General features: G+C 41.3%; 1 protein-coding gene across 1 annotated transcript; it reads right to left on the bottom strand.

The window, feature by feature from the left end:
- Positions 1-298: 298 nt before the first annotated feature.
- On the bottom strand, positions 299-1,874 carry LOC131346711 (microfibril-associated glycoprotein 4-like). The gene is made up of 3 exons (XM_058380285.1): positions 1,794-1,874; positions 969-1,026; positions 299-713 (listed from the first exon to the last, which is right to left on the bottom strand). Exons 1-3 carry the CDS (start codon positions 1,872-1,874, stop codon positions 436-438), a joined length of 417 nt encoding a protein of 138 aa, XP_058236268.1. The 3' UTR covers positions 299-435.
- Between the last annotated feature and the right edge of the window lie 10,003 nt (positions 1,875-11,877).

The following is an 11,877-nucleotide window of genomic DNA, read 5'->3' as shown; positions in this document are numbered from 1 at the left end:
TGTGTTATCTGTACACCATGATAATGATGAAGATTTCCAATAACATTTTTAAGCTGCAGTCTTTTTTCCAGTTTCGTGTAAATAAAGTGAATAATGAGGAATATAAGCTCAATCTTTATTTAATTCACATTATATTTGAATTTCATTTATTATTAGAGGTACAAAGGAAGTGAGAAATTGTTAAGAAGAAAAAAAATAAATTAATCTAAAATATGCATAATCCTCTACCTATTCCATTAAGAAAGGAAACTAATACAACAGAGAAAGGAGGACATTATACTGATATGTACCACAGGATAAACCCAAATATTAAAGATTAGGATTAATGGATAAGTAGTCTTAAGTAATCTTGCCATTTTCTTGGAGATCTGTCACCAGTTCCATTCAGAGATATCAGACTTTATTCTATTCTTTTGGCTTTGTAGTTTTGGAAAGCTAAAGGTTTGTAAGATCTTCCAGACCCATCCTTCTGATCTTCATCATGATGGTCTTCACAGAGTAGTAGCTACCTTTCCAGGTCTGCCACATGATCCCTGTGTATGCTGTGCCCACATTCCCATATTTGTACAGGCCATTGGGGTTGGCGTAATGGCATTGTGACCAGTACCCCCAGTAGTACCAGAAGCCTCCAGAATAAGTCTCTGCACAGTTTCCTGTTGGATCTTTGTCATAGGTTGAAAAACCTCTTCCATTCACATAGAACAAAGAATCACCTGGAAAAGATACAATGGAGGACAGTGTGAAGCAAATCAAACATTTGGTAATGTGTTAAAGACAAAGATGTGTAAAGTGCCAAAAGTGACAAATCAAACCTGCCAGGTGACATTAAGGTAGAATTTAATTCAGAAGATAAAGTCAGTGTTTCTGTTAATTCCACACACTCTGCTGAAGTCTGTAGTTCTGTCTGAGGTCTGAATATTGATGTGTATAATTTCAGTATTAGATGTGGAGTGTACTGAGTTGCTCACCTGCTCCTCCATTGATGTAGCCTCCGATATTCAGCATGTAGTTAGTGATTTTCCTGAACTGGGAAAATCATTAATGTGATCATTACAGCTAGGACTATTCATACAACAATAATCCTACATATTGGTATTATTGTAGAATTTTGTCATCTTACATTATTCTCATTATATCATCAGATTTAGTTAGTTAGTTAGTTAGTTAGTTAGTTAGTTAGTTCGAATTAAAGAGTGTTCTGTGCTAGATGCTGTTGAATATGCTGATATGTTTATTTAAGAAGTATCTGGCATTGACTACATACAGGTGATCAAGGCTGCTTTTGGATGTTGGTACTGTATGTTCCTATGATTACAGAATGCTACAGTGTTCTCTCACCTAGCCAGTATTCACCAGCAGGATCACCAAACCCTTCCTTATACTGCGCCCATGGCAGATAGAAACTCACACTGCCGTTGATTCTCCTCTGAATCACCTGGTTGGTGGATTATACAGCATGATGTACATTACAATTAGTAGATTTCACGTTTATTGACCATTACAATGTTCTCACTCAGGTCCACTTTTCATTTGGTTGGCTACCGTTTTCCAGGCAGCCCATATCACAGTACACCTTCACAGGTTTATTAGACCCTGCTGGGTGTCACAGGCACGCCGGACCTGACCAGCGCACTCACTCTCCCGAATACTGATTGAGTTCACCTGCACCTCATTAGTTTCTCACTCCCACTGCCCTATTTAAGAACACTCTCTCCACTTCTTCCCTGTCTGGTCTAGTTTAGACACCGACACCATATCCTGTGGACGTTTGTTAGCATTAGCACCATAGCTACCGCTACTTCCTTCTCCTCCTCCTCCTCCTTCTTCTTCTTCTCCTCCTCCACGATTACTCCACTCACCTCCGTGCACGGCATCATCTCCCTCCAGCTCCAGGCTGAGTATTCTCCACTCTCCCTCTTTCCACCCGTTTTCCATTATCAATAAACATACCACTTCCGGGGTTTAAATACTCCATTGCCTGTTCTTCTCTGGTGTTTGGTGACACTGGGTAAATGGTGTACACTCCACTGGGAACAGAGGCATTCTTCATTACGCTTATCTTGAAATTGTAAACATCTTCACAGTCCAGTGGCTGGGACATGTTAAGGATAGAAGCTGAGTGGACCAGCGAGGACAACGCTAACATCACCAACAGCAGCATGACTTGATTCTGTAATAATAATAATATAAGAATATACCTATATTAATATAGCACATTTCAAGCATTATAAATTAAATATATAATAACAGTCCATAAGCATTAAATAAAATTCTTTAAAAAAATTCATATATAATATTTCAACATTTTGAAAAATTTTGAAATACTTTGTTTAAAGTGAGGTTAATTGATATGATTTTACAAACAAATTATTCATATAAAAATAATAATAATAATCTCTATGTAATTATAGCTATAAGTATGGCTGTTAAAGTTGAATAAATTATTCATAATTATCTGTTAGTAGTAATGATACCTGTACTGGTTCTAGTGTACAAAATATAATTACACAGAACAAATTTGCAATGTGCAGTGTCTGTTTGGTGAAAGTTTCAAGAGGGGGCATGGTGCCGAATCACTTTTCCACTACAGGTTTGATTCACCACCTGAAAACACGGCATCCAATTCAGTACGCAGAGTACAGCAAACAGAGTACATTGCTTAAAAGTACCCCCACGAGCTCATCAACACCATCAGTTGCCACAGTCTTTGAAAAGTTTAAGAAATTTGCAAATGATAGTTCCAAAACATGTGGAATTACAGAGAAAATAATGGAATTCATTGCGCTAGATGACCAGCCATTTTCTGTTGTGGAGGACATTGGACCTGTCTGCCTGAAATGTTTGACCGTGTTGCAAAACATGTCCACGAGCTCATGACCACTGAAATTCCAGCTTTAAGTTTTATCACAGACATTTGGAGCTCAAACACAAGCCCAACTAGCATGCTTAGCTTAACAGCACAATGGATAAATTCAGATTTTAAATGGCAAAACATTCTGCTTCACGCACGTGAGTTTGTTGGGTCACACACAGGAGCAGCGATATCTGATGCTTTTGCACCCATGCTTGACACTTGGCACATCAACAAGTCTAAAGTGCATCTGATTGTAAGACATAATGCACGGAACATGGCAAAGGCTATGGAAGACAGTGGATTCAATAGCATACCGTGCATGGCACATACGCTGCGGTTGGCTGTGAATGAGGGAGTACTTAGTCAGTGCAGCATATCAGAAATAACAGCAACAGGGAGGAAAATTGTGGGACACTTTAAGCATTCTCCGCTTGCTAATTCAAGATTACAAGATGTGCAAATACAGCAAGGAATGCAACCCAAAAGACTGCAGCAAGATGTAGCTACTCGCTGGAATAGTATGTACTATATGCTGCAAAGTCTGCTTGAACAAAAGCGAGTCCTAGCTGCATACATGACAGATTACGATCTGCCGGCATCTTTGCACATCAGTGGATGTTATTGGAAAAGTTTGTCTCTTTACTGGCTTCCTTCGAGCATTTATCTAAGGAAATAAGCTCAGCTAATGCGTCCATTGCTGAAGTTATTCCCTTGATCGCAGAATTGAAGCGTCTGCTCGGAAAAGAAGCAGAAACTGATCATGGTATAAAAACCGCTAAAAAACCACTGCTGGATGCTGTTTGCTTACACTTTAAAGACATTGACTCTAACCCCCTGTACTGCATTGCAACAGTACTTGATCCACGATTTAAAGAACATTACTTTGACGCGGAGAAAAAGCAGCATGCTCGGGAAATGACACAGGAGGAGCTGGAGGTGATTGAAGCATCTGGTGAATTATGGTCAACGCGCAGCGCAGAGCAAAGTGTGCCAGAGAAACAGTCGTGTGCAAGTGACGAGTCGCGCACTCCCTCGCTTTCTGATATGTTTGAGGAGATTCCACAGGAAAGCGCTCCGTACCGCAGCAGTGTCACAGCTACATCAGAACTGGACACTTATCTAGCTGAACCAGCCATTGCCAGAAGCGATAATCCCCTTGACTTCTGGCGCATTAATAAAGAACGCTTTCCATCGCTTGCACGGATGGCACGCAGGTATTTATCTGCCCCAAGTACCAGCACAGAGAGTGAGAGACTATTCAGTGCAGCATCTCATGTTCTTAATGAGAGGAGGAACCATCTCTCCTGCCAGAAAGCTGAGCAACTGAGCAATGTGAAGAGAAACCTGCCACTTTTACTGAAATAGAAAGCAGTCCAATTTGCTATGTGCAGTTACATTACAATTTGTGTATGTTGCATGCCAATAAATTAAGTTCCAGGCGTGCATAATTTAATGGGTTCGTTTAATCTTTTTCACTTTTGCTTGCATACATCACAGAAGCACTTGTTCGCAGCATACACGAAACTCGTCATACATACACTAACTTTTTACTAACTTATTCTTCTGTTTCTCATCCTTGCTTGCACATTTCTTCTGCTAGAGCCCTGTTATTGTAGCAAGTTGTAGCAAGTTAGGTTGCTACAATAACATACACTATATTGCCAAAAGTATTCGCTCACCTGCCTTGACTCGCAAATGAACTTAAGTGACATCCCATTCCTAATCCATAGGGTTCAATATGACGTCGGTCCACCCTTTGCAGCTATAACAGCTTCAACTCTTCTGGGAAGGCTGTCCACAAGGTTTAGGAGTGTGTTTATGGGAATTTTTGACCATTCTTCCAGAAGCGCATTTGTGAGGTCACACACTGATGTTGGACGAGAAGGCCTGGCTCTCAGTCTCCGCTCTAATTCATCCCAAAGGTGTTCTATTGGGTTGAGGTCAGGACTCTGTGCAGGCCAGTCAAGTTCCTCCACACCAGACTCTGTCATCCATGTCTTTATGGACCTTGCTTTGGTCACTGGTGCACAGTCATGTTGGAAGAGGAAGGGGCCAGCTCCAAACTGTTCCCACAAAGTTGGGAGCATGGAATTGTCCAAAATGTCTTGGTATGCTGAAGCATTCAGAGTTCCTTTCACTGGAACTAAGGGGCCAAGCCCAGCTCCTGAAAAACAACCCCACACCATAATCCCCCCTCCACCAAACTTTACACTTGGCACAATGCTGTCAGACAAGTACCGTTCTCCTGGCAACCGCCAAACCCAGACTCGTCCATCAGATTGCCAGATGGAGAAGCGCGATTCGTCCCTCCAGAGAACGCGTCTCCACTGCTCTAGAGTCCAGTGGCGGCGTGCTTTACACCACTGCATCCGACGCTTTGCATTGCACTTGGTGATGTATGGCTTGGATGCAGCTGCTCGGCCATGGAAACCCATTCCATGAAGCTCTCTGCGCACTGTTCTTGAGCTAATCTGAAGGCCACATGAAGTTTGGAGGTCTGCAGCGATTGACTCTGCAGAAAGTTCGCACTATGCGCCTCAGCATCCGCTGACCCCGCTCCGTCAGTTTACGTGGCCTACCACTTCGTGGCTGAGTTGCTGTCGTTCCCAAACACGTCCACGTTCTTATAATACAGCTGACAGTTGACTGTGGAATATTTAGGAGCGAGGAAATTTCACGACTGGATTTGTTGCACAGGTGGCATCCTATCACAGTTCCACGCTGAAATTCACTGAGCTCCTGAGAGCGACCCATTCTTTCACAAATGTTTGTAAAAACAGTCTGCATGCCTAGATGATTGATTTTATACACCCGTGGCCATGGAAGTGATTGGAACACCTAAATCTCATTATTTGGATGGGTGAGCGAATACTTTTGGCAATATAGTGTAGCTTCTTGTGCCTGGATCACAGCCAATGAAGCAGTTTTATGCATTTGCACCAACCAGATTTTGTACATTAAACCCATATTGAGATTTGAACATATAACTATCAAGATGAACTACATAAAATGAAATAAAATAAAACGTGTGTGTGGGGGGGTACTCTTCCTTATATATTAGAAATATTACAGGCTCTGTTATTATAAGCCCCACATGTAACTTTAAAAACTTTGTTCTAGACTTGAGGCTATATCTTTTATTTACAGTTTGAGGTTGGTTCTGGTTTGTATTACACTTGTTTTGCACAATAATTGTTAAATTTGATTATGTTGAATATAACTGAAAGGAGAATAATATATTTAAGTTTGTTGTAAAATATTTAGTTGTAATACTTGTTTTGATACTTTTTGTTTGTGCAATAAAAAATTGCAAGTGTGATTATTTTATTGGTTTGTAGTTTTTCCAGTTCAGATTAATTACATTTCACAAAATCAAAAAGTCTAATATTAAAAAATCAATTATACAAAAAGTATTTTAAAATATTATTTTAACATAAGACATTTTTGGGTTCAGTTTTGGTTTTCGGCCAAGTGCATCCAGAATTTTCGGTTTCAGTCCAGAATTTTCATTTCGGTGCATCTCTACTTTCATTCAACACAGAACATTTGTTTTGCAAGGGTGTATATTATCTTCACTTCTGTTAATGTTTTCAGGGACAGTTTTGTCTGGTTTGTTGAAGTTATCAAGTCTAACTATGACAGCATAAATAAAAAGGAGAGCCAAAAGGTGAGAAATATGTGGACATCCTGAGACATTATGTGACCAGCCGCATTACCATCAACAAACCTGAGACTGAGGGTGCAACATCATGCAAACATCCCAGTTCACCAGAAAACTCTATGCCCATGAACCCTGCACCTTTACCTTCACAAAAATCTTGAGCACACAATTATGTTTTCACCTGATTGGGAAGCTGATCCTGCTGGGCCTGAACACCTCTCAATGCAACTGGATCCCCACTCAGCCCAATGCTTTTCACTCTGCTGACTCACAACTGTGTAGCAATGCACAGCTCAAACAACATCAAGTTTTCAGATGACACGACTATGGTGGGTCTCATCAGCAAGAATGACAAGTCAGCATATAGAGAGAAGGTGCCACAACTTGTCTCTAAACACTGACAAAACTAAAGAGATGGTTATTGACTTCAGAGCACAGAGTGACCATTCTCCATTGAACATTGACAGATCCAGAAATTCACTTGGTCACTCAACAACAGCTCCATCAGCAAGGAAGCCTAGTAGCATCTGTATGAAGTCTGAGGAAAGCCCATCTTCCTCTCCCTATCCTGACCATATTTTACAGGGGCACCATTGAGAGCATACTGAGCATCTGCAGAACTGCCTGTTCTGGGAATTGAATCATCATGGACTGAAAGACCCTGCAGTGGATAGTTAGGACAGCTGAGATCATCTATTGAGTCTCTCTTCCCTCTGTCATGGACATTTACACTACATCAGACTCATCAACACCCTTAACCAGACATAACTATACTGAGCTACCACACACACAAACACACTTACAGTACACTCATATTTAATATGCATCTGTGTTTACAGCTCCACTCGTATACACACTGTTTATATACTGTTTTTGCACGTTAATGCTGTTTTGCATTGTTTTTCACAGTTGAATGCTGCCTCTAACTGCTTTCTATTGTAAGGTTGCACGAGGTTGCACACTATGCACTTTATGTGGCTAGGACAACTTACTTTATGTCCTTAGCACTGTGTTCATTTATGTAGCTTTCTGTTGTTTTATGTAGCCCCTGAGTCCTGGAGAATCATTGTGTCAATTCACTGTGTACTGCATCAGTTATGTATGGTTGAAATGACAGTAAAAGCTTCTTGACTTGAATGGACATAAAACAGTAAACCATAACCCAGACACTGACTTGCCACATCTCAGTGGACCAAAAAATTGCAGTCTCACCAAAAACCATCTTCTCTAAGCACTGGCCTCAAGTACTCCACAAAGGAGTAGTCCAGCAAAGTAAATCCAAGAAAGAGAAACCACAGACTGAAAATGTTGATTAAGTGGAAAAACTCTGACATGGATGTATAAATATACAGTATGGTGTGGCCCAGGGAAGCTGAGAATGTGCCTAGGTGTTTTCCCTTTCTTTCTGAGAGTGCATGTTTTAGCTGTTGCTTCTCATTTGAGTGTTTTGTTCTATTTCTCTTTTTGTTTTCCCATGTTTGTATGTTTAGATGTTTTTGGATGTTTGTCCACTGGTCCACTGGAGTAGTAGCTCCCTACTGTGGAGTAATGTAGGGAAAAACTATTATAAATAAACTAAAACTGAATGTTAACAAAAGTTGAAATGGTCTTTCATGTAGTAGACCCAAGGGAATATCTTTGGCTGCTACAGTGATGAGCCTAGCACCCTCTAAGCCAGGGCAGCAGACAGGCATTGGCCTAGTCAGATGTCCTTTATGGCAGAAAGGATGGTATCTCCCAAGCAGGAGTGTGGAAAAAATTAATCCAATGATTAAACTGACTAGCTCAAGTAGTAAGCAGGACTTACTTTTGTCAAACAGGCTCATTCTGGCTTGGAAGACAACATGGTTTTTTCAGTCACCACCCTTCCTTCTGTTTTAATTTTAGTTTACAGCTACTTTATGCATTCACTCAGCTGAATTCCACCCAATCCTCTATTGATGTACAATGCAGCATACATTTTCTTAATGTTCAGTACCAGATTTCACAAGGTACCAATGCTTCTACAAGAGGACCAGATGGCCTCGACCTCAGCCTCAAGTCCAGCTGCGCTAAAGTTGATGCAGCTGTTCAACTGTCAGCATGTCAGACTAAGGCTGCTAAAACTGTTGCTACTACTATGCAGGCTGCTCAAAATTAATAAACACACCCAAATTGATGTCCCTCTTGTCTTGTTAAGCCCTATATTGTTAAACTAATGAACAGAGGTGGTCAATAAAAACAGGTGGCGTTTGATGCTACTCATGTTGTCTTCTCGACCTTTCCACACAGACATAAAAAATATATTTTAAATCTCAAAAGTCAGCATACATTGTGGCTGAATCCCAAACTATCACCAAGAGGATGGTTCTCAGAGATGGAGAAAACATACACTTCACTGCGTTGAGGCCTCATGTGAGCAAGCATAGCATCTCAATGCCTGGCTGCCTCTTCCCTTGACTGAGCCAAGATGAGCCAGTCATCTGGATAAATGAGTACATGGATGCCCTGGAGTGCAATGATGCCAGAGAAGCCTCCATGCACTCTGTGAGGGTGAGCAATAAGACTAGGCCTAAAAGGAGAACCCGGCACTGGGATGCCTTACCCCAAAAGTGAACCAGGGGAGTCTCTGTGAAGATGTGCACCCTTCAGGATTATCATTGCAAATCAGTCCTCGGACCTGTTCTGCAACACAACAACCTTGAGTGTTCAACATCCCGGACTTGTATGTTTCAGCATACAATTCGGAGCACACAGGTCTAAAATTTAGTGTTTCTCGCTGTTCTCACCTCGCATACTCCCCTGAAACAGCAAGCTGGCAGGGGCTAACCCAGGAGTTGGCAACACATAAGGAGCAGAAGCACGGGTGGTCATGGCTGAACCCCAAAGCACCCCAGAGGTGGTGGAGTAGGCAGCAGTGTAAATGGCCCTAAAGAGGCATCTCTGGGAACTATAGCCCTCGGGCATTAGGATTCCTTTCTGGCCCACATGGTGGAGATGACTGTCTCTCGCATTGGGGGACCGCCCCCTAAGCACTGGCCAGCCACCTATATTTTACATGGAGTGGTTCATGCTGCAACACTAGCCTTCTTTTCCTGCCTCAGCAGGCCAGGCTGGGGCTGGTGGCTACTGGCCTAGCCCTAGCTCCTCACTGCAGTAAAGGAAGAATAGGACCTTAGGAGACATCAGGATGTCCAAAAGAAAGGTTCTGTCCCTTTCTTTTATCACTGTCATATCAGCAAAAGCAGAAGCTCCAGAAGCTTTCTGAACATCACAGAATGTGGTAACAATATGACTGCTGTTTGCAGCTTGTTGTTCTTATGGAGGTCCTTAGAGTCTGATGCAGATAGCATAATATCCTCATCTGGTCAGGAGAGATTACAAAGCAAGATCTTGGAGCCAAGGCGGAGGTATTATAGTCAGCTGAAAGGATGAAAGGGATTCACAAAGATGTTAAACAATGAGTGAATTCGGCGTGCTGCCTCGACAGCCGCGAGACTGGAGCTACGCATCGCAAGTGCTTGGCTAAAAAATGTAAGCATGCAAATGCAGAATTAGCTTAGCCACAGCATGTGAAACTCAAAAGCATGAATGGCACTAATTGCTTCTCTCAAGAAGCAATTTAGCGGATAGCGCTCATCATCTCTCACATCGAGCTCCTCAGAGTCCAGCTCCACCTTGGCTGACAAAAATTCCACCTCATCACCCTGGACACACCGGACACAATGTCTTACTGGCAACACATTTTCTGTTTGCTCTCATGCTCAGATCACATACCCTACAACACAAAAGAATTTGCTCAGTCCAATATACTTGCTGTAGTGACTCCAGCTCCCAATGCCAGGTGAAATTTACTGATAGCTCCATACCCTGCTATACCAATTTAATGAATCTATGCGTCTTCACCTTATATGCAGATTTCTTCACCGATCATCCTCACACAACAGCCCAACCCCCAGCGTCAATAGTCTAATTCTTTGGGATATACTATATCCCAAAGACTTGCTATGTACCTCTATAGACCACAGGATTCAATTTACCAAATCTGCAGACAAATGCATCTTGTAGGTCACATGTTCATTTCCAGATCATTAAAACTTGTTAAATCCATCCCCACTTTCCACTTTCCACTTTACCATTGACCTAGGCAGCTTATCTGATTTCCGTTTCTCTATATCCCTAATCAACAAGCAGAAGAAGATTTCATTTTTCTACATCAACACCTTTTTAACTTCCACCTCCCTCCAGTTTTCCTCCCACATAGCTTATGCCCTTAAGTCCATCACTATGAAAATCAAACCTCTGTCTTAAACCTGTCAAGCACAAGCATGAGGATTTCCATCCTGGAAATAAAGGTGTTATGCACTCTTATATAAAACTGGACATATGAATGGCTAACTGTAAATCTCTAATTTTTTGTCTTTATTCAAATTCAGAAAAATAAAATAAAGGTACTTGTAAATGTTTACTGGTTTTCATTTCTTTACTGCCTGCTTTGTTTATCTGTGTTCACAAGTTTAGCTGCAGAAGAGATAAAACATGTCTAGTGTAGTATGTCTAATAATTTCTAGTAATCTCAGTGCATGTTTGCAGACATACAGTTATTCTTAACAGCTCATTGATTTTATGCTTGTTTATTCTAAGATCCTGATAGATATTAACATTCAGTTATAGTTTATATACAATAGTTTCTTTCCTCCTGCATTACTTCACAAGGGGGCGCTATTACTCCACTATATTCTATGTGTGTAAAGGAGCAGCATTGGTGTGCACCAACACCAACACAATGATAAATTCAAATGCACTCACTCCTAGATAAAAAGTGAAATGTTCACCTTCTGGCCCGCTGAATTCACCATGACTTCTTCTGCCAAATGGAGGACAGGGATGTCACACACTCATGGTGGATCAAAGTCTGGAGGAATCCACCATTCGTTTCTCGTTTCTGGTTTCTCGCCTCACATTAAGGATACATCTCACTCTTCATGGTCACAGACTTGTTTTCACACTCAGCAGCAAAACATTGTGACACCATTACATTAGGTTGTATACCTAAATATGAGAACTAAAAAGAAATTAAAGTGTTAAAACATTTTTGGAATATTGTGGTGTTTAGGTAAGTTTACATTATCACTTATATCCTATTGTAAGTTCATGGGAAGGATATCCTGTTCTATGAGACTTTTTCTTATCCTGGCAGAAAGCCACATGGCTTGAAGAGTAGGGCTGGCCAAGGTTCTCCAGTCAATTGTGGAAAAGTGTCTGGAGGATTACATGATGTGGTGCCTGATATCAGAACTTCAGCTTCTAGGCTAATCCTTTGTTGAGTACTTGAAGCTAGTGTTCTCTAGAAAAGATGATTGTTGGTGAGGCTGTGTTTTTT

The sequence above is a fragment of the Hemibagrus wyckioides genome, linkage group LG26, assembly GCF_019097595.1.
Source record: "Hemibagrus wyckioides isolate EC202008001 linkage group LG26, SWU_Hwy_1.0, whole genome shotgun sequence".
NCBI classification, from domain to species: Eukaryota; Metazoa; Chordata; class Actinopteri; order Siluriformes; family Bagridae; genus Hemibagrus; species Hemibagrus wyckioides.
The sequence above is the reverse complement of the archived record's forward strand: the minus strand, read 5'-3'. Positions and strand labels throughout refer to the sequence as shown.

Bases quoted from the DNA above. Each gene is read 5' to 3' on its own strand.
- LOC131346711 (XM_058380285.1), bottom strand. From the start codon at position 1,874: ATGCCGTGCACGGAGGTGAGTGGAGTAATCGTGGAGGAGGAGAAGAAG. The intron at 1,027-1,793 runs GTAGCTATGGTG...TGATTTTCCCAG, and splicing joins AGGAGGAGAAGGAAGTAGCG to TTCAGGAAAATCACTAACTA. The intron at 714-968 runs GTGAGCAACTCA...TATCTTTTCCAG, and splicing joins CTACATCAATGGAGGAGCAG to GTGATTCTTTGTTCTATGTG.